The 24,336-nt window shown below is 31.8% G+C and overlaps 2 protein-coding genes across 2 annotated transcripts; both read right to left on the minus strand.

Annotated features, from left to right (window-relative positions):
* Nucleotides 1–2,278: 2,278 nt before the first annotated feature.
* LOC111403990 (beta-glucosidase-like) lies at nt 2,279–3,492 on the minus strand. Its single transcript, XM_023032685.1, has 4 exons — nt 3,294–3,492; nt 2,959–3,061; nt 2,762–2,867; nt 2,279–2,652 (listed from the first exon to the last, which is right to left on the minus strand). The coding sequence occupies exons 1-4, from the start codon at nt 3,354–3,356 to the stop codon at nt 2,412–2,414; spliced, it is 513 nt and encodes a 170-aa protein (XP_022888453.1). The 5' UTR covers nt 3,357–3,492; the 3' UTR covers nt 2,279–2,411.
* Nucleotides 3,493–5,563: 2,071 nt separating this feature from the next.
* Nucleotides 5,564–10,623, minus strand: LOC111404673 (raucaffricine-O-beta-D-glucosidase-like). The gene is made up of 8 exons (XM_023033446.1): nt 10,456–10,623; nt 9,197–9,266; nt 8,787–8,845; nt 6,830–6,905; nt 6,668–6,745; nt 6,438–6,525; nt 5,888–6,191; nt 5,564–5,809 (listed from the first exon to the last, which is right to left on the minus strand). The coding sequence occupies exons 1-8, from the start codon at nt 10,594–10,596 to the stop codon at nt 5,564–5,566; spliced, it is 1,062 nt and encodes a 353-aa protein (XP_022889214.1). The 5' UTR covers nt 10,597–10,623.
* Between the last annotated feature and the right edge of the window lie 13,713 nt (nt 10,624–24,336).

Raw genomic sequence — 24,336 nt, forward strand, 5'->3', positions numbered from 1 at the left:
TTCTTCCGATTTTCCTTCAATTGTGCAAGTTGTGCTTCAGCTAGTCTTGTTTGATCCTTCAATTCTCCGAATACAAGTGCTATTATTTCCCACGTCTTCGGAGATGTAAAAGGCCTTCATTTGTTATCTCCACTGAACTTAATTCTGCCATTTAATTTAGGAACTTGAGGCTCCAATCTTTTAACAATTCCTTCAACAAAGCTCTAATAACGTTTTGTTAGAAGCAATTGTCGACTCTTAGGAACTCGAACACTCAAATTCACAAATATTCTAAAATAGAAAAAAGTTTCAGAAAACAATATAAGGCTTACCATATTTAATCTAGTATTAGGTTATTGCAATACACGATGACGTTGTATGCAATAGAACATTCGGAGACGTGCATTGAATATTCATATACACAAACATAAATCTTATCCTTGATTATTAATGTTTGATAATTTAATACAGATTATTAATATACACGAACCTTTAATGGGACCCCACCCCTCTATTGTGGGATTTCTATCAGGGGGCGGTTAGCCCCCCTATTTTCCCAACATTTCCCATTCATATATAACATGAAGTTTATGTTTGGCACCTATTTTTTCAAAACTTATTTTCAATAACACATTTTCCCATAAAATAATTTTACATATAATTTGCAAACTATTCCTCATATTTTAACCATGCGTTCTCCTCCAAAAAATCAGTATTTCAAAATATATTTCCCAACTAAAATGGGGCTCAAAAAAGGGCTAAAAGTGAAAGATGAGATTTTAAAACATAAAATTCATCTATAATAATTATTTGAAAAAGAATATTTTTATGTTATCAATATTTGTTAGCCGCATTAAGGTTGACTATTGTTATTTTTATGAATCAATTGAGCATCTTCAAGAATTTTTTTATTTATAAAGAACATTTTATGTATGATAGAAAATATCTTTAAATTTAGAGGGTAAATTTTTTTATATACTTCAATAATGTTATATATTTTGGCTCTTCATTTTTTTTTAACAAAATATTTATTGATTTCTTCTTATCTTTTATTTAACGTATTTAATAAATGTTAGTAGCCAACCAATTTAACTATATTTAAATAACATAAAAAGTAAAGAATTGCAACGTGTGTCTTATTAAATACAATTATTATTGATACATGTTAAAATAATTATTTTCTACTGGGGCTCCACGTGGGCCACCTAGGCTCTCCTTCAAGAGAATGCAAACCCACAATCACTTGGCTAAATGACAATTGGAATCCTCGTCTAAACAGCATAATGAAAGGCCTTGGTTCGATCTCGGGCCTAGATTCTATTTAAGTGCGAACTTTGACACAATCACATTGACTTCAGTGTAGTAGAACCATGTGCGCGCATAACATCGCAAAAACATTACCTTATAGAGAATCTTAGAAATTGGATGTCTTTCTACATAATGATGAGAGAATGTCAGTACATGAAAATGACCAAAAAAATCCCTACAATCGTCTATAAATAGGGTCATTTGTACAACTAATAAAGGGTTAAAAATCTAAGATCCAATTTTTCACTCTATAAAAGTTCACCTCGGATTAAGGTATAGTTAAAGGTCGACACATGAAAATCTTAGCATTCTCCAATTGAAGTGCATTTCTCATCCAAAATAATGGCGAAAAATTCACCTTTCTTCTTTTTTACAAAGAATTTGTCCAAAAACACACCCAAACAGTCCCCTCCCCCAGAAGGCAAAAACCTGCCAAAATTCCAGCTGAAAATTCCACCATTAGCTTTAGAAAATAATTTCTGTTTCTTGAAATCAACACTTGTAAAGTAAGAAAGGAGGGAGAGTTTAATTCTCTCTATTCTAAAAACTTAAAAAGAGAGTGTTTTAGAGCTTACTTTTAAGCGTTAAATCTCTAAAATAGAAAATATCTTGTATTTAGAGAATATCTTGGAAATACTCTTGTAGGTCTATAAACGTAAGTATCGTTCAATGTTTTCATTTAACTATAAACTTTTTTGACGGCCAAGAGTAAATTTTTGAAGTAATACTTAATAAGCAAAGTCAATGAATCAATCTTCTTTGTTTCGCATGAAATGGCCGTGAAAACAGTTCAGTCCCGATTAAATGACGTGATTAACACACTATGTTTTGTTTGGAATGACACAATTTCGAAACAGAAAGACAGAATTTCACAACCTGAATTCATAACATCAAATACAATTAAAATGTTCTTGGCATGAAGAGTGCAATTGTATACACAACAGGTATATACAAATACACCCGTATCCAAACATGCATTATTTGACACAGCAAAGAGAACTGGAACACACTAGAAATCTTTCATTTGCACAAACCGAGCTACCGAGCCCCTCAAACAAACTACAAGGGAACAAAAGGAACTGCTGCAAGCATGCATCCATACACGCATTATTCAACATAGCATTTCAAAACAAAAGGAAGCGCCTCTTGGCTTGCTTCTTATCCTTCTTGATCTTGATGGGCTTCTTGACCTTCTTCGTGTCCAAGAAATTGGTCCACCATATAGCAGAGCTTTTGGGGAACCTTTTCAGTTGATTGTTCTCAAAATCTACATGAATAATGCCAAACCTAATGGTGTATCCATCCGCCCATTCAAAATTGTCGAACATTGACCATAAGTAATAAGACCTCACACGAACACCTTGGCTGAAGATGAATGTGAAATTATGAACATTGATTTTCGCAAGAGTGCAGGTAATTAATTTCGCAATTTACTATTTGAGTCTAATCAAAATATATATTAATGATTACTTACTCCAATGCTTTTTTAAGTTGGACAAGGTGGTCATGGTGATATCTAACCCTCATATCATCAAACCGAGCTTCTACAACTGTTGTTTTATTGTTCAATTCACCCACCCCTGCAATCATCCATTAAATTTACATTTGTATTGATAAAGAGTACAAATTGCTTGCTGTCGAAAAAAGTCTAACATTAAGCTATGAAATTACCATTCTCAGTGATGTAAATGACGGGATTATTGTATCTTTCTTTCAAATGAACCAAGAGCTTGTAAAGCCCTTCTGGAACAATAAACAACCATGTCGAACCAGCCTGAAAAGTCGAGATCATTAAAATCATATTATAAACTTATGTATAAGCTTTATAAAGTAATGGTATATAGTAAGTAATATAATTCATTGAGAAACCTGTTTTTAAATGATAATGCACTAATTAAATCAATGAAGTCTCTTTTGCATATAAAAATGTTGAAGCATAAACTGTAGGGATTATTTGATCTATTTCTAGTTTTATTTCTAAGGAAAGGGAAAAGCGAGAAACATACCGGTTCACCTATCGGCGTCCCATTACGTTCAGCTACCAAGTATTGAGAGAGTGAGAACCACATTACAAGAGTGTAATGACTCCTAATGTTATGTAGCTCCACAGGGATAGTTTAGGTGACGTTAGATGGTAGGTTAAATGAAAGGTGGAATTAAATGACTAAATTAATTCCACGTATCACTTAATGTCACATTAACGCCATCTAGACTGGGGTTGTAACCCCGGTGGGGCTAAATATCATTACTCAAAAATTATGATTTTATCATGTACAAGAAAATGATCTCATACTTACTTGATGTTTTCACTTCCTGATCTGTATGGTAACTTGGTTTTACACCAGGTGTCTTAGGTGAATTGGTTGCATAATGAGTAGTGTAATAGTTTATGCCTAAAAAGTCATAGGATCCCTTCACCAGATTAGTCTGTTCTGGTGTAAATTTGGGAAGGCGGTGTCTTACTAATTGTCTCATAACTGGTGGGTAATCGCCAGTAACCAAGGGTGCTACAAACCTGAAAAAGCACAAAACAGGATCGAGACTTGTGATCAGGAAGAAAAATGCTAAATTAGGAGCCATTTTATGTCCCACTTAATTCTACATAATTGATTACTAAAGTTCCACCAAATCAAGCACCAAAGACGAACCGGCTAAAGGGAAGTTCTGATCACATTCAAAATTTTCCCTACCCAATCTAATTAAGTACTTTGGCTTCATGATAAACTATTAACACTCCCCCACGCCAACAACCCCCCTCCCCCGCCCACAACCCCCAACCAAAAAGAAAAAGAAAAAAAAGAAAAAAAAAATTCTTAAGTGAAAAAAAATAAAAAAAAAATAAATTCCTAAGTGGATGCATCAGAATAATAGAGAATAAGATTAACATTTTCAAAAAATAAAAAAATAAAAAAATCTCGTGGATTCACCTGAATATTGAGAATTTGGACATTTAAGGTGTGTATGCATTTAGGACTTTTAAAGGATTTGAGGATTTAAAAGGTTTATTTGTGTTTGATTTATGGCTTGCAAATACTCTAAAAGCTTAAATGTATTCAATTAAGATTTTTATAGACTTTTAAAAAGTCTTTAAAAGTCATCGTGCATTTAATTGAAACTTTTTAAAAGTTTTTATAAATCATGAGATATTCAAATAGACAGTGATTATTGGAGAATTCTCTACTTAGAGAAATTTTGGTGAAAAATAAAAATAACAAATCTTGAAAAAAAATATCTCATATACTATGAGATTTGTGAAGATTAATTCCGTATAATCAATCTAATAATTTATTATTATTATTTTTTTTTGGTTAAGAACAATTGTGTTCTTCGAAATTATGTTAATTTCGTGAAAAAAATTTGGTTGTATACTCAGAAATTGAAGTAAATTTTATTATTATTATTTTATTTGCTCCAAAATTGAATAACTGGGCCGTGACTAATTGCTTTACTCAAGAAAATTATGTGGGCATCAAGGTTCTCGAAAATATTAATTATATAGTAAAAAAGATTGTAATTTTTCAAGTATATAATGAATTTACTAGATGAAAAGTCCTTAAAAAGTCTTTAATCAAAATCTATAAAAGCCCATAGAAAACTTTTATTAATTCTTAAAAAATCCACAAAAGCCATACTTTCAATTCATCTTCCTAAGTATTCAATGATTCTCTGTGATATCAAATAATTAGAAACAATTAAGAAACTCTCAATACATGAACATGAAGAACCAAGGCATAACAAAGTTCTAATTGTAGATAAATAGAAAATCTTATAAAGTAACCTAATGATTAAATGACGAAAGAACCCTAACTAAAAATTCTACTTAAAAGACAGTAAGCTACTTGTACAGAAAGCGTTTTATAACTTCGTAGACAGTTGCTGAGGTAGCATCACTTCGGCCTTTGATTTGAATAATTGAAATTCAAAGTAAGGGTCAAAATGCATGCCAACTCAAGCATTTGTCAACAAAGGTGTAAAAAAAAAAAAAAAAGTAATAGTAGCAAAGTTCAATTATGAATATAGATCAATCAGGAAGTTAACTAAGGGTCCATCTTTTGCAGAGTCAAAAGGATTATTTTTTTCAGATCTAAAAACTACTTTTATACCTGTTTGGTTTTTAAGAAAAGCACTTCTTTTAATTATAAGGGTTGTCAAAGAAAGCTGGCCCAACTTAATTTTTTCTAAAAGTTCTTTTGGAAAACTCTTTCGAAAATTGGTTTTCAAATACTAATTAAGATAACTTTCTTAATAAGCTCTTCTAAAAGAAATAGAAATAAAATTAGAAGTCCAGCCGAATGAGCTCTAAGTACTCTGATTTCTTGAAGACGTAATTGCCACGTATATTTCTCTGAATTCTCATAAATAAGAATTGGCCAATCATTGTAAATAAACTGGGCAGAGCAACATACCATCCCAACGCAAAATCAACTGCCCTTGAAGCAGCCTCTTTATCAACTGTTGTGTTATTGAGTGGCTCATACCATGCTGTGACATTTGTGATTCCTATCTTGCCTCCTTGAATTTTCTGTGCAAATGTATTTGCATAAATTATTACAAATACTTAAATGTTTAGACTTTCTTACAAAATGTTAATAACGTGAACCTGAAAGTTTTTCTTGTATATGTCAACTGCTGCTGCATGAGAAAGGATCAAATGATGGCCAACAATATATGGTTCTGTGCCTGGATCTCCATCGTTGCAAACAATTGGACCGTCAACATTGCATCTATGACGATGGACAATTTCTGTTACAGGGTCATCTTTTGTTGGACCCCGACCAGGTGCAAAATTACCTAACGCATATCCAGAAACAGAAAAGCTCCATGGCTCATTCAATGTGATCCATAGTTTCACTCTATCACCAAATTCCCAGAAGCAAATCTCAGCAAAATCAGCAAAATCTTCCCTGTAATGCACAAGAATATTTCAAAATATGGTTCACATCGTAATTCTTATATGCCTTTTAATTGCAACATTAGTTTACTCAATTTTCGTACATGAGCTAAACTTGATAATACAGAGATCCAATTTCTCCTAAGGGTTTTCCTCGATATTCTTTCTGAATAAATATCCATGTTTCTTTTGAATTTGCTTTCCTTTCTTAAAACTCCCAAGGTAAATGTGCCTAGTTATGTAAGACTGAATTACTTACACAATTTGAGGGCTTAAGAAGCCACCATACTCGTCTTCCAAACACTGGGGAACATCCCAGTGAAAGATGGTTACACAAGGTGTAATGTCTGTACAAAAAGTTTACAAGAATCCAAGGTAAGCTTTTTTATCGTTTTAATTTCACTTTCTAATAAAACCACATTAATTTTAATTTTTAACTTATGAAGCTAACAAAAGCAAACACCAAATGTTAAAGATAAATAAACACACCTTCGATCAAGAGTAAATTTATGAGATCATTATAGTAATTAATTCCTTCTCTGCTTACTCCAGCACTTAATCTTCCTCCTAACATACAAATTTGAAGCACAAATAATGAATTGATTATAATATTTGACAAAAATGATGCACTATATGTACGCATATATATACCTGGCAATATTCTCGTCCATGCAATCGAAAATCTGTAAGAATCCAAACCTATTTTCTTTATCAAAGTCACGTCTTTCTGCAAGAATATTGAAAATGAGTACAAAAACTTCTGAAATTTTCTTGCTATTGTGGCACACAATTTGAAAAGGGATTATTGGAAATTAATAGAGGACAGACTTCTCATTAAAATCCAATGAAATTAAATGAAACGGTTATGTTCGAGTTTTCCTTTTGTCATGTTTGCTAAGCTTAACATGTTAACTTATAAGCAGTAATGGAGCTATGATTTTCTTCGTATGGGGTAGTGGAGTTATGGCTTTAATTGTAAGGGGCGAAAAAATGTTAAGGGAGCAAATAGGTGTCTATGTATATATTAAAAAAATTCTATATTACTCTTGAAAAACAATTAAAATGTTGTGGGTTGGTCACCACTTGGCACTTCTGTTCCTATGTATAAGTAGATTTAAGGTAAATCTTTTTTCCTTTTGGGTTCAAATTGCAAATAAATTACTTGTTTTAGAGTATTATTTGATAATAAGCCAATACTTTTCAAAACAAATTACTTACTTTATCTTAGAAATGAAAATAAAAAATAATAACATACTTGTTTGAAAAATAAAAGTTACTTGTATGAATTATGCTTATAGTCACTCAATATGTTGCCACAAATTTTTGTACTTTTTTGCTAAACTTCAACTTTACTTATGTTAAAATTTGTGTAAGTTTTTCTTCTTCTTCTTCTCCTCCTCCATTTTTTTATATCATAAAGTAACATAAACTTGTCAAAATAAGTAAAATGTTTATTTATAAGTGACAAAATAAAAAAAATTATTTAAAAATACAATTAATTTTTAAGTTAATCTGGTTGCATTTGGTATCAAATGGATATCTTTAGGAGGGTTATGATTTGTGAGGATAGGATTAGAAAAATTGTACTAAGGTAGATTATGGTGTAGTGTTATGATAGAAGCTACACCTTATCACAAAACAACATTTATGTTTTGAAATAGAAAAATAATTACAACATTAGTTTTGGTTTAGCGTAAAAAAAATGTAAAGTTACTTTTAAACAATTTCTTGTCTCGTTTGATAACTTACTTTTCTCTTATTTTTAAATAAAAAACCATAAGTTTTTCCAAAAGTTAACATTTAAATTTGCGTCACAATAAAAACTAGCCTATTTTTAACTTCGATCAATGAAAATGATATTTTATTTTAAAACTTTTGTATTTAACCCTTGTTTGAAACCCATTAAAATTTTAATACATTTTTCTCTATCTTATTTTCTACCACACGTTTTTTAATAAAATAATATTATACATAAATTAAAAACATTTCCTTCTTTTTTAACTATACGTTCTTTCAAAAAATACTATTCCATAATACATTTTACTAAAATTTCTCATTATAATATATGTCAAACAAGGGCTTAAATATACGTTAATGTGCTTATTTACGTATAAGTAAAAAAAAAATTATTTATAAATGAAAGTGCTTATATATGTATAAGTAAATTTACATTTTCTATGTATGAATAACTTATCTTTCATTACATATAAATAAAAGAAAGTTAAATTTTTAAGGTACTGTTATGGTACTGTCATTGCTTTTTAACATTAACTTTGATTAAGCAAAAGATGTTCTGAATTTTTTAAAAACGTACTTATTTTACTTATAAGTAAAATTTTGCCTATAAGTGAAGTATTTGTTTATACATAAATTTACATATTTCAAATTATGTGAAATTTTCACATTATTCATCAATAAACGATTTGGTCTAAATCTATCTTATTAGGCGTATTATTTTTTTCCACGTGATTAGTGAAAGATAAGCTCTGAATTAATTTAATTAAAGTGTCATGTGCACCACCACGGAATAAGTTTAAATTAATTTATTTTCAATTATATAGGGGCCCATCGAATGTTAAAGTAAAATAAACATACAATAGTGAAATACCTTCCACTGATGGTAGTGGTCAATAGCCAAACGCCCATCGCTACAACCTTGAATTTTGCCTGCCACCCCAATATATATAAATAAAAAATAAGTATGTGTGTATATATATATATATAAAATCGGTCTTGTTAAAGGAAAGAATATAGTTGGTTGGCGGCTACAATGAATAATATTAGAAGCTTGCTCCAGATTCGGGCCCGGGGACAGGCTTAAAAACAGGGAGCTGAGGTGGGTGCACCTCAGCCCTTGATTTCCCTTGAATCAATTGAAATCAAGGGCTGAGGTGGGTGCCACCTCAGTCCCCTGTTTTTAGGCCTGGATGAGGAGCATTTTTGATAATATTATGTAGTAAAAGTAGTACTTAGCACCACTTTAGGGAGGGAGGGAGAGAGAGAGAGAGAGAGAGAGACCAGGATTATCCGATGTGAAACGATCCCAATTACTCTCTCCTTTACCATCTTCATTCCAGGCACCTTCGATCTGCACATGTTATACATATGGCCCAAAACGAATTAAATAGATTTTACTAAAAATTAAAATATTTTAATCGGTCTTGGTAAAGGAAATAAGAGTTTTGCAATGTGTATAACACTTTTATACATCAATTTTGACAGTCCTCTCACGCGATGTGGACCCATGATTATTTTAATCGTGACCTCCACCACCCCATAAGAAAATGTTGTCAACAATGGTGTACAAAAGTGCTGTACACATAGCAAGATTCAGGAAAGAATATAGTAGGTTGGCGGCTGCAATGAATAATATTATGTAGTAAAAGTAAATTGAAGTATGGTATTTTCAGTTAACGATCTTGTTCTTGTATTTTTGCCCTAGATCTGCATTTTCTGCTCTATGGTACTTAGCTAAGCACCACTTTAGTGGGTTCATTGTAGTATTCGATGAAGTTGGGATTGAAAGGAAGGAAATAAATTGGTGCAGTATTGAAGCCGTATTTGGAGCAGCAACTTTCAGCGAATGAAAATAAATTGCCATAACCGAATTAGGAGTGTTTTTCTTACAGATTGTTGTAAGCGAAAAAACCGCAGCTAAATTTATGTGGGATAGATAAAGTGTAGACTGTAGAGAGAAGCAGAAAAAAGAGAAAAAGTTGTGCATGCATGTGTGTTGAGTATTCTAACTTTGTGTAGAGAGAGGCTAAGTGGCTGTCCAACTAAATTCATTTTCATTTCATTCTCGTTTTTCCTTTTCGTTTTCTTTTGCGTTTGTTGTTTGTTGCACGCCTTAACGTTTTTCCCCATAATTATAAGAACACATGCAATTTAAGTTACATGTGCATGAGCCTGCTTATATATATATATATGAGTAATGCTATTTGCAGTCACTTCCTATCGCAGTCATCCTATATGATATACATGTGCTGGTTAATGATTTGATATATGAGAGAATAAAAAACTATCATATTAATAGATCAAATTACATACTGTCATGTAGGATGTCACGTAAGATCATAGTGAGCAACTATGAATAGCATTGCTCCACATTTATACTCAGCATACAATCTCAAGATTGTTTTATCAATTCTTATTATCTTCAAATCAATATTAGTAGCATGTTTAATAAGTGAATATGACTGTAGAGAATATTAACAAAGAAAAAGGAAACTAAAATCTTCTGCACGTAACAAACATAACACAATAAGTACACACACCTGATAAGCTGATGTTCCCGCACCAAAGATAAAATCTTTGGGAAAATGAGAGCGACGGACCCTGGTAGGAGTTTGGCCTTGAGGGGTTGCAATGCGGATGTCATGATTTTGAAAAGGATTGACGTTGCTTTTTCTCTCCATTGCTTGCTACAAACGAAAATTAATCGAGGAAAGAGTCAAAGAAAGAGAAGTATGTTTACAAATGTAGGGATATCAATTATTATATACTACTATTTTAGAAGAGAGGAGGGTTGAAGTTATGACTGGTAGTTGGAACATCCTTGGAAGGAAGATGGAAAGTACCTCACATTAGAATTGCCCAGGAGATTCCTTATCTTATGTATTCTTAAAGGTTGAAACATCCTAGGAAAGAAGATGGAAAGTACCTCACATTCGAATTGCCCAGGAGATTCCTTATCTTATGTATTCTTAAACATATAGAAATCAGACTCTTGCTTTACAATTTTGTTGTATTAGAATATAGATATTAGATATATTAATTATTAATTTTTACAAAAGAGAAATCAGACTCTTGCTAAAAAAGTTGGTTGTAGTAGGTTACAGCTATTAGATGTATTAATTTTTTTCTTAAATGAAGAGAAAGTAGACTTTCGCACTAACATTTTCATGTGTTGGGTAACAACCATTAGATATATTAAACCTATTTTTTTTTTAGCAAACTTTGAAATATTGAGATTTGGATTCCAATTTAAAATGTTAATCTTGTTGAAGAGGAATTATCGGTAGAGGGATAAGATACCGTCGAGTGTTGGGGGCCGGTCCCAAAATTTTTGTTATTATTATTATTATCATTTTTTTTTTTAAAGATTACTTAAAAACTTGCAGAAACATCTCAAAATAGCGTCATATATTTTATGTTTCATTATACGAGCAAGAGACGAGTCAAATTGATTTCTAATAGAATTTTAACTATATTGACGTCTAAAAAGGGAAACAAAATCAGATTATTAAATCTAATTTTCACAGTATTTACTTATTATTTCTGAACTTGCAGTTTAATAGTTTTTCAATATAAAAAATATATTGTGAAGTTCACCGTGTATACTTAAAATGATTCTAAAAAACCATATTGATGAGTGAAGATGACAATCTGAAAATAAGCTGAAAAGGTGATGTTGAAATGGAAATTAAATAATAAAAATCGAATTACTAAATTATGATTAGCAGTCATCTTTGACTCGTTATTTTTAACTCTTCATTTATTTTTACTTTAGCATGAACTCTTCGACACATACCAAGAACATATCGTAATAAATAAAAATATCTTGAAAATAAGCCTACGTTTAAATATGAGAACTAAAAGATAAAATATGACATTAATATGAGAACTAATTAAGAAAAGAAAGATTATTAAGCCTTTGTTTGAGCCCCATTCCTTGAAAAAAATGTATTTTTAAATAGTATTTTGACATCATTTTAACTACACATTTTTCAATAAAATATTATTAAGTGCAAATCCAAAAATTTTCTTTATTTTTTAACCACACATTTCACATCATTGCACTATTCAAAAATGTATTTTCTTGAAAAAAAAAAAGGGTTCAAACAAGGGCTAAATTTATTTCTAACAGACGTTTTCTGATTTTTTTATTTTAAACTAACGCTTAACTATTTTTCAATGCGAAAGATGTGTTTCAAAGAAAGCTTGGTATGATTATATGTGTTTTGATCTCATATGATAATAAATATGTAATTTTAAATACTATCACTTTGTTGCTAGAAGTTAATGAGCAACAGTTAATGGCGGTTCTCGTCGCTTCATCTAGTGAAAGAGAATAAAATAGTCCATGTTTTAGCTTCTTTCGATTTTCTTGTTTTTGTTACTAAATCTTGGCATGATTATATGTGTTTTGATCTCTAACATTGTTCATGGTGACTTGAATGAATGAAATTGATTGCTTTGATTGAAGTTAAAGTAAAAATAGACACTCATAGACATTAAGATATGTTGATGAATAAAAATGATGTGATAAATTTAAATCAACTTAAAGTGAATTTAGTAGGGTAATCGCTGGAATTATAAATGAAAATGAGTAATCCTCATTGAGAAACTTTTGGTGTGTACTACATGTTGGGAATTTACTTAAACATGCACAGTAGAATTTAACAAATTTCAATTTCCATTCAGGATTCAGCTTTGTATTTAGATAAAAACTGTGATAAGAAATATACATTTTCTTGTAATTTGTAAACTCCTTCGCGTTATTCCTTTCCAGCAGCTTGAATCTGCCTCCCACAGCTGTCCAATTGTCCAGCCTCCAATGAAATCCATACAGAGAATAGACTGCAACTGCTAGGGTTTCTCTTTTGTGCCAGCAAGAATAATGAAAATCTTATGGATCTCAAACCCTAATTATGTATATATATAAACCCAAACAGACCCGGTCCGGTCCGGTCCAATATTTAATTAATCAAATTAATTAAACCCGGTCCGTGAATTGATTAATCCAATTAATTAGTTCGGGAATATAAATAACTAATTCAATTAATCAATTTATCCAACGATTGTTAAATTAACCAATTGACAATTTGCAATCTTCCAATTCTCTTTTGTGTTCGACCCATTAGGTTCCTGACCACGATGCCTAACGTTGTGAAATATTATTTTGATCTAATCAAAAATTGATAAATTAATACTCCCTTTTAATTTATCGTCAATTCACACTCGTCGTCCTTGATTGATATCTAGCAATATGTTGGGGCAATACATGTGACGGAAAATGTCACGTGGTATGACAAAATCAAATTTGTTCGTTTACCATGAAACTATTATCCCTTCGTCAATATGATCCGATCAATTACGAGATATGAAATTGTGTCAATCTCGATCATTGATCATATCTTTCACTCCACTATTAAGTCAATATAAATCGAAAACTCCTTTTCGACTTATGAGTACACCTTGGCCAATGATTTCATCATCGATTTAATTGAATGAAACGTAGATCATAATCTCCTACTATCTAAGAGTGACGAATCCTTTATTGATCAATCACAACCTTCATACAATTCTTGACGTACCCGAACGATGTCGTATTTGCGGCCCCTTTCAGAGCAACATCCAACACCGCCAAAGTATGGCTGTCCTCATATAAGGTACCATGATGACCTCAAGTCAAAGGACCAATTCCACTACCGAACGTTGGGGATTAGCCACTCACACTCAGATAGTTATCTATGTGGAATCTCTTAGCGGGTCTCCAATGTTTTGTTCTATAACAAAACATCCACGTGTTCATTTAAGTGTCACCACACTTTAGCTCGTGAGATCAGCTACTTACTTCACAAGTAAGAAATGCCACACGTGATGGTCTAACTGTATTAACGATATTCGTATCTCGTTATTACTTACGACCATGGTTTATTCAAGATCCAATTATATGTAATTTGTATCTCACAATCACAACTCCTTGTGATTAACAGATTACCTAAAAATTGGATCTTCAGATTCTATTATTTAATATTATTTATCACAAAATTAATTTAAATAAATAATAGATCTCGCCAAAATCAAATACATTAAATATATTAAAAGCGTTTACAACCTAAATAGATTGGATCTAGGGCATAACACTTACACTACAAAGAGTTTCTTGAGCTTTCGGGTGGGGACCATTGCCCTTCTTTATAGGCCTTTTGTCAAATGTTAACCAATCCTAGTTACATTGCTATAGTGTTGACCTTGATGTGTGTGCTACCACCCTAATTGAAGAGTTCTGATTGGTTGCTGAGTTCAACCTAACATGCCATCGTTCTACTTATGTCATAGCTCCTAGGTCATAATTGTTTCCCTACGATTTCTAGATGAAGAGGTGCCCAAGTCGGATGTGGCACTTGTCTTTTAAGAAGTGGTTTCTAAGGTGGTGGTCACATCATTGGGAGACACATTTTCAAGTTGCTAGTGGTCATGTCTCCCTAGCTAAGCTGTTTGGTTCGACCCAGTATTGCATTGTGTGGTTATATCTAAAAGAATTTCTAAAAAAAAAAAATGTTGAACCCCAACTTTGAGGATCCCCACCGTCCTGTCCCTAGAGCTTTGTGAGAGAGGTAAATAGCGGGATATACCCTAACAGGTCAGGAAACAAGAGCTGCCTGTACACTGCGCCTACAAGGAATCCAATTCCATGTCTCAAAAATTTCTAATTTTATGTAAAGCGGGTTCGAGGTGATTATTAGCTCGGACACCAACAGTGTATATAAAATGATCTCCTATTAGCTTATTATACTAAACATCAATGACATGTTGTATCAATTAATTGGTGGATAATTTACTTAATTGTGTTAATCTACGGTTGACTTCTAATTTTGATTATCACAAACAAATTAAGTTTATTTCTAACAAATTGAATTCGAGAGTTGATAGAAAATATTGCAAATCAAATTTGAAGAGGCCAAGTTCAAAACAAAGCGACAATCGATACGGAGGTATAATCAACATTTTGAAGATTGCTATTTAAATAAAAGTATAAGTCTAGCATGCATGACAAAACGAAGAGCCTTATTGAAGATAATAGTCTTGAACTTTTTAATTTCATATGTAAAGGTAATATGCTTCAATATTTAGCAATAAATCTTAAAAGGCTCAAGCGATTTTATACTCAAAAAAAAAAAAATTTATTTCATCAAAATTCTTACACAAGATATTTTTTCAAGAATTCAATCTTACATTATAAAGTACCACTTATCTTGAAAAATCAAGTTAAAAATGTTTTTCAGAGTATTACCTTGGTCAAAATCATTAGAAATTTCTTACACGAAAAACTACTGTAGCGGACGTCCGGCAGAACCATTGGTAAAAATTTTTAACTTTTCTGAAATACAACGGCTAGTGAACCATCCGGTACAATAGCGGATGTCCGACATGACTCGTTCGGTATGACAGATTTGCTGACGGTTTTACAACAATAAATACCCCTCACTTTGCATTCATTGATATACTTTTTTGAGCATTTAAGTGAGGCATTTATTGATCTTCTTTTACCAATTTCTCAATCTTTAAAAGATTAAATTATTCGATTCTTAAAAAACTTTTTGAGTAATCAAAACTTGCAAATATCTCTTATTTCAATCAAAGTTTTTCGACAACACTTGAGCTACATTCTTTGTTATATATTGAAGTTTGAGCCTACTTCTTTCTTGATACTTAATTGAGTTCATATCATTTATTAAGAGAGAAGCTTTCACTTGTAATTTTTCATTTTATTGTTTTTGATTGTGTGCCATGTTAAGTCCCGAAAAGCTCGACGTTGTATAAGAATCGGTGGTCCTTGATTGTAAGTCATCGGAAGTGTTTTAAGGGTTGGATTACACCATAAGTCAATCAACAATAATGGAAAAAAAGTCTTGTTCGTGACGGAGAGCTTGGTAACGGATGATGTAGATCGTTGATTGAATCGAACCTCCATAACATATCGTTTGCACCTTATTTTTCCTTTCCACTTGTTCTTTTCACGTTATCTTACTTGATTATTATCTTATTTGTTAATTAGTTAAATTTGCATTATTTTCGAAAAATTTTATATAACCAATTCACCCTCCCTCTTGGTTAGTCTTTCTTCGGTTTTCAATTGGTATCAGAGCTTGGTATTCACTTTCAAAAGATTTTTCAATCTTGAGTAATGGCTAACCAAGTGTTTCAAACTCTCGAGGGACACTCCACGAATCGACCACTTTTCGTTGGATTGTGATAAGCAGAGTCACAAGAGAACCGAGTACACGAACAAAAAAAAAATTTTAGAAAAAGGCATTTCAAGCCACATGGGATGATAGCGATGATAAGAACAAAATTGGAATAATAGTCAAGACAAAGTGGCTAATATGTTATTCATGGCAATCAAAGACGAGGTATATTTAAATAAAAAATGTTCCTATGATGAGCATTCAAATTCATATGATGAAATGTTTGAAAATTTTGAAAAACTTGCCTTGAAGCATGCTATTCTTAAAAAGAAAAATTCTTTGTTAAAAGAAGAAATAAAAAAAATTTCTGAAAAGCAAAAAGAAAATGCTGATCATGATTTTGTTGTAAAAGAGAACATTGCTTTAAAAGAAAAAGTGGACGACTTAACGAAAATTCTTCATAATTATCGAGGGTAAGAAATTTTTTGACTTAATGCTCGGTAGTCAAAAATGCGTTTTTCATAAAGGGAAAATTGGATATAAACCCTTTTTAAAACAAAAATCCCTCAAAAACATGTTTCTTAAAGCTTTAAATACTACATGTAGCTTTTGTAACAAAAGTGGACATGTAGCCTTTAATTGTCTTGCTAAAAAGAAGCTATATTTTGAAAACAAGTATAAATGGGTTCGAGGATCCACAAAAACTAACTATCAAGGACCTAAGTTTGTGTGGGTACCAAAAATCAAAATTTGAACTATTCTTGTAGGTACCAACGAAAACAAGAAGTAAATGGTTCTTGGATAGCGATTGTTCGAAGCATAAGATTGAAGATCGATCCTTGCTATCAAACTCCAAAGAGAAAAATAGAGGTGATGTTACCTTTGGAGACAATGCCAAAGGTAAAATTATTGGCATTGAAAATATAGGTTATCACTCATCCCCTCAATTGAAAATATTTTACTAGTTGATAATCTTAAACATAATTTACTAAGTATTAATCAATTATGTAATGAAGGTTATAACATAAAATTCGACTCTTTCAAATGCCTCATCAAGGATGCTATATCAAAAAAGATAATTTTCGTAGGAAGCCAAAATAAAGATGTTTTATCATAAACATTGAATTTGAAACTAATGAAAATTGTTTATTTAGTGTGAAAGAAGAATCATGGCTATGGCATAGAAAATTAGGGCATGTTAGCATGGATCTTCTTTTGAAAATTTCCAAAAATTGTTTTGTAAAAGGCTTACCAAATTTGAAATTTGAAAAAGATAAAATTTGTGATACATGTCAATTTGGAAAATAAGTGAAATTTTTTTCAAGCTTAAACTTTATGCTTTAACCAAAAAACCATTATAACTTCTTCACATGGATCTTTTTGGACCTTCTCGAACGGCTAGTTTAGACGGTAAATATTATGCCTTTGTGATTGCCGATGATTTTTTACGATTTACTTGGGTTATATTTTTAATTTTGAAAGAATAAGCCTTAAAAGTTTTTAAACGTTTTTGTAAGAAAGTTAAAAATGAAAAAGGTTGTTCTATTACAACTATTAAAAGTGACCACGGTGGAGAATTTGATAATGTCGATTTTGATGACTTTTGTAATGAACATGGATATGAACATAATTTTTCGACTCCTAGAACCTTCAACAAAATGGTGTAGTAGAAAGGAAGAATTGTATATTGTAAGAAATGGCTCGGATCATGTTGAATGAAAACAATTTGCCAAAATATTTTTGGACCGAGGTCGTTAACACTACTTGCTATATCATCAATAGGCTTTTAGTAAGCAACAAGAAAACTAAAACTCCTTATGAACTTTGGAAAAATAGAATTCAAAATATTAGTTATTTTCAAAAATTTTGGATGTAAATGCTTTATTTTGAGCACAAAAAATAATTTGGGAAAATTCGATTTAAAGTCCGATATAGGAATTTTCCTAGGATATTCATCGACTAGCAAAGCATATAGAGTTTTTAACAAACTAAACCTAGTCGTTGAAGAATCCATGGATGTTACATTTGATAAAACTAATTCATTTGATTGAGAGAAAGGTAGTGATGATGATATAGGTTTTGAAGTTCCACATGAACAATTGAAGATCCAAGACTAAAGCAAAGAGGCACCAATCGAAGAACAAAATGAGGAATTAAATGAAGAAAAAAACCGAAGCACAAAGTGATCCCACATTACCAAAAAAATGGAGGTTTGTTCCATCTTATCCTAAGGAGCTTATCATAGGTGACCCATTGAAAGGTATCACTGCTAAAACCTCTTATAAAAGTCATCTTAGTAGTTGTGCATTTATTTCTCAAATCGAACCTAAAAATTTCAAAAAAATCGACTTTGATGAGTTTTGGATTCTAGCAATGCACGAAGAATTAAATCAATTCGAAAGAAATCATGTTTGAGACTTAGTTTTTAGACCAAACCATCAAACCGTTATTAATAACAAATGAGTTTTTAGAAACAAAAAAGATGAAAATGGAATAATTGTACTCAACAAGGCTAGATTAGTGGCCCAAGGTTACAATCAAGAAGAAGGTGCTGACTTTGAAGAAACATTTGCACCCATAGTTAGACTAAAATCCATTCGCATGCTTCTTGCATTCACATGTTATAAATGTTTCGCACTTTATCAAATGGATGTTAAAAGTGCATTTCTAAATGGATTTATTTAAGAAGAAGTTTTTGTTGAACAACTTCCCTATTTTAAACATCATAAGTATCCGGATCATGTGTTTAAACTTAGAAAAACTTTTTACGGTTTGAAACAAGCTCCAAGAGCTTGGTACGAACGATTGAGCAAATTTCTTCTTTCAAATGGTTTTTCGATTGGAAAAGCAGATACTACACTTTTCGTAAAACTCAGAAAGGGGATATGCTTATTGTTCAATTTATGTTGACGACATTATTTTTGGGCAAATATTCGTCTTTGTGAAGAGTTTTCAAATTGTATGAATAAAGAATTTGAAATGAGCATGTTGGGAGAACTAAAATTCTTCCTTGATCTTCAAATTAAATAAACAAAAGACAAATTTTTTATAAACCAAAATAAATACATTTTAGACATACTCAAAAGATTTGATATGTACGACATTAAGCCTATGAACACACCAATGAGCGCGTCTTTAAAGCTTGACAAAGATGAGCATGGCGCACCGGTTGATGTGACGGAATATCGAGGTATGATCGGATCCCTTCTTTATTTGACTGCTAGTAGACCCGATATTATGTTTATGTACTAGATTTCAATCTAATCCTAAGGAATCACATTTATGTGTTGCAAAAAGAATTTTTTGATATCTTAGTGGAACTAGAACCTTAAGACTTTGGTATCCAAAAGGCACTCATATTGACCAAATAAATTATTCGGATGCCGATTGGGCCAGATGTAATGTTGATCGTAACAACATTAGTGAAAATTGTCACTTTCTAGGGTTTACTCTTGTATCTTGGTCTAACAAGAAATAAAACTTCGTTGCACTTTCCACCGTCGAGGTGGAATACATTTTGATCGTAAGTTATTGTGCACAAACACTTTGGATAGAACAAACTTTTTGTAATTATCACTTATCTTATGATCATGTGCCCATTTTGTATGATAATACTAGTGCTATCAATTTGTCTAAAAATCCCATATTGCATTCACGAACTAAGCTTATTGAAATTCGACACCACTTTCTTCGTGATCATACACAAAAAGGATATATCTTATTAGAATTTATTAGAATCGAGGATCTAATTAGCCGATATTTTCACCAAGCCTCTAACACACAAACGATTTCATACATTCAAAGAGGCATAGGAATCATTCATGAAAATGAAGTGCATTGAACTTAGATTTTCTTGCATTTGTGGATTTTCAAATAATCATGAAACATACTTAAAAAAAAATATTACCAGACGAGTCAAATGGATTGTCTGGAACTAGCTTCCGATTTGGTAGAAAAATTTGACATTTGCTTTATCCGACATCCGATAGAATGTTCCGGACGTTTGGTACACTGTGAAATCAGATTTTAGAAACATGAACAGAGGCTATTTCTTCCATTCCTTCGAAAGTGATAAGTGCGTTTTTACAAACTTTTCGGTCCACAAAACATGACTAATTATTGATCAAAGCATTTGGATTATGGCTTAATTCTGTATAATTTTATTTTGTAGGACTATATTGATGGATTTGGCGAAATTCAAGAGAAAAGAGAAGAAGAAGGACCAAGATGGAAGAAAATGAAAGTTCGAGGATCAAAGTGTAAATAGTCAAAAGATGAACCGAAAGTAGAAACGACAATGTGAAAAACTCAATGACAAATTTAGTGAGGACTTGAAGTATTGGGAGAAGAAAAAAAGAGAAAGGATCTTAAAAAATCAATAATTGAACTTGGGGATCAAAATGAAATATTCGAAATTTTTTATAACTTGACGATTGCCAAGTTATTTAGGGTAGGTGACTGCTCAACATCAATAAACAATTACCGAGTCGAAAACGTTAGCCTGGGAAACTGCCCGAGTTTTGCCTGGGCAATCGCGGAGAAGAAAATTTGATTTCCTTATTTGATTGAAATTCTTATGGGAACAAATCTTGGGAGGTATTTTACAACCTTAGAGTGTTCCCTAAGCATTGACCACGTATTCTAAAATATTTCCAAGAATTTCGAGAGCATGGAAAGAGGCAAGAAATTCAAAAAACAACCCAAAGATTCAAATCAATAATTAATTGGCTGATGTTGCTTCATGAAAATTCGTTTTGTTTTTCTTTCTTTCTCCATGCTAGGCTAGATTTTTATGTACTAGGAGATCAATGAATCTTGTAATGTATTTTTAATTCTTTGTTCAATATTTTTGATATTAAAACGCGTATTGAACATTTTGAATGGTTTATATGTATTTAATTATTTAGCCCATAATTGTGTGAGTGTGGCGATCTATTTCTTACATTCGAGAGAAGGGAATATGTTCGACAAGGTATAAATTATCGTAGAGTCCGATAGGGGATAGAGATATACAGCTATGCTCTGCGTGAATATTTAAGTACTTACAAAAATACATGCATTCTTGTATATTTACACCCATCATAAAGACATAGGCCAATTGTATATGAGAGTAGTTCAACTTTGCTCGAGAGAGACGGTTAAATAAGTTTAGGAGCATTGATTCTTCATAATTTCAACGTGTTGTTAAATTATAGAATTAGGGTTAAATTGAGCATTGCTTGGAGATTCATAATCCTAGTCCGTTATACATTCGTTAAATTCATCAATTTGCATTTTTAGTTCATCCAAGTCATATACATTTGCATACCTAGTTAGGTTAGGGTTTAATTAAGTTTTAAAAAAAATCACTTTTAACAATCTTGTTTCGATTAAGGTCAAGATAAATAAAATCAGTCTACTCAATCTTTGTGAGACGATATTTGAACTCTCGAATCTTTATTATTTGTTTTGAATCGTACACTTGCAGTGATTTTAAATCGAAATCATTATTTCGTGACACAGAAAGTCTCCTCCATATTCCACTCGATTTTCATCATTCACTATTCTAATTCATCAATTGAACACCAAATCAATTAACCCACTTATTCTACATCATTTTCTCCTTCAAATATTTGAAATTTCTCTCACAATTTTGAATTTCCCAAAATTATGTCCTAAATCAAATTCTTCATATTTTCTTCAAATCACATAATGATGAAATCAAAAAAAGGTTGCAAAGATGGCTAAAAAAAATGAAAAGACGGCCTCCACCACCATCTTCCAACATAGAGATGGATTTCGAGCCCGAGGTACCGATGAACCCATTTGAGAAGTCACCCATGTTAATAAGTAAGAATGTAGATTTGGCCGATTTCACTATTGAAGCACCTGCATTTCACATTTAAGAATTTTTTGAAAACATGGGTTGGGTTTCGGTTTGCACCTTAGAAGAACACATTTATCCCAGGCTCCTAGAAGAATTTTATCACATAATGGTCATCATTTCTTGATTAGATGACATCTCTTGTTTGATTAATAATGTCCGTATCTCAGTCTCCAAAGCTCTAATTCGCCATATTCATGAGCTTGATAAATGTGATAGGCAAATTTTTCTCCATAAAGCTCATCCGTTGATTGAAGGTTACTTCCCGACCGATGCTTGTCATCGAGTAATGAGAGATGATTTTTGAAAACATTACGAAAATTAGTGCAAATCAACTCACTTTACCATGTAAAGTTTCTCAAAAATATTATTGCACATGTCATTCTTCCTAGGAAGGGGCATCGGGACGAAGTGAACTATTTTGATCTTTTCATATTAGATTCATTCCTTGGTGGTCGAAAATTAGATTTTTCGACTATTGCATTTGGTCTCATGAAGCTCATGCATTCTTCATGGTATGCTAAGGCCTTACCATATGGCATATTATTTACCAAAATTTTCAAACACTTTAATGTTCTATTGCATGACGAAACTTTTGTTAAACTCCGTCCCACCGACACAATTAACACACAAACACTCAAATGCATGAAAATGATTAAATTGCATGGTCAATGGGTGGCTCAAACAAAAGGGTTCAACCCTACTTTGGGACCTTCCGCGTTGCCTTTTGAAGAAGAAGGTGAAGATGAAGAAGAGGAGGAGGAAAATGCTCCACAAGTTTAGAGTGCTCCTCTTGACATACCCGGCTCAAGTGCTTCACGTCCCTTGAGTGGTCGATTCACATTTATCGAGGATGACTATAATCTTTTGAATGGTCAAATTGATTTACTTACCTATACTGTTGATGGGCTTGGAGGGTTACTTCATCAAATTTAAGATCAACAAGCTCATATTCAAGCTCAACAAAAAGCCATCCTAGTGCAATAAGTAGAAATGCAAGCTCGACAGAATGACTTCTATGCTCATTTCTATGCCCATTTTCCTCCACCATTGCCTCCAGTATCTTAGGCTTCTATGACTCTTATATATATATTTTTATCATCTATTAGACTTCGACTATTAAACATATTTGACGTTTTTTCCTCTATGTTTTGCATATTCTCTAATTTATTATAATTACCTTGGTTGACTTCATTGTTAATTTTATATATGTTTTTACTTCTTTTTGTTTATTCCAAAAGGAGAAAGATTAGTAGATGATTATGCAAAACAGGGGGAATATTACATAATTTGCTTATGCATATTGATAGGGAGAATATAAGTACAAAAAAGAGGGGAAATATACATGTCTCAATATTTATGTCGCTCGTCATTTTTGTGCCTCAACAATTTGTTTAATATTTATATATTGCAAATCATTTTGTTTGTCATAATAAAAAAAGGTGAAATTGTTGACCTACAGTTGACTTCTCATTTTGATTATCACAAACAAATTAAGTTTATTTCTAACAAATTGAATTCAAGTGTTGATAGAAAATATTGCAAATCAAATTTGAAGAGGTCAAGTTCAAAACAAAGCGACAATCGATACGAAGGTATAATCGACGTTTTGAAGATTGCTATTGAAATGAAAGTATAAGTCTAGCATGCACGACAAAACAAAGAGCCTTATTGAAGATAGTAGTCTTAGACTTTTAATTTCATATGTAAAAGTAATATGCTTCAATATTTAGCAATGAATCCTAAAAAGATCTCGTGTCAAGATATTTTTTCAAGATGACAAATTCAATCTTACATTATAAAGTACCACTTATCTTGAAAAATCAAGTTATAAACGTTTTTCAAAGTATTACCTTTGTCAAAATCATTAAAGAATTTTTTACACGAAAATTTGCCGCAGCGGATGTCCAGTAGATCTGGCGGACGTATCTATTGGACCAGATCTACTGGACGTAAGGTAGAATCAACAGTAAAATTTTTTAACCATTTTGAAATACAACGGCTAGTGAACCGTCTGGTATGATAGCGGACATCTGGTAAGATTCTTCCGATAGGACATATTTTCTGACGACTTTACAACTATAAATGCCCCTTCACTTTACGTTCATTGATATACTTTTCTTGAGCATTTAAGTGAGGCATTTATTGATCTTCTTTTATCCTGTCTCAATCTTTAAAAGATCAAATTATTTAATTCTTGAAATTTTTTTTGAGTAATCAAAACTAGCAAATATCTCTTATTTCAATCAAAGTTTTTCAACAACATTTGAGCTATATTCTTTGTTATTTATTGAAATGTTGAGCCTACTTCTCTTTTGATACTTAATTGAGTTCATATCATTTATTAAGATAGAAGCTTTCACTTGTAATTTTTCATT

The sequence above is a fragment of the Olea europaea genome, chromosome 11 (genome assembly GCF_002742605.1).
Source record: "Olea europaea var. sylvestris chromosome 11, O_europaea_v1, whole genome shotgun sequence".
Lineage (NCBI taxonomy): Eukaryota > Viridiplantae > Streptophyta > Magnoliopsida > Lamiales > Oleaceae > Olea > Olea europaea.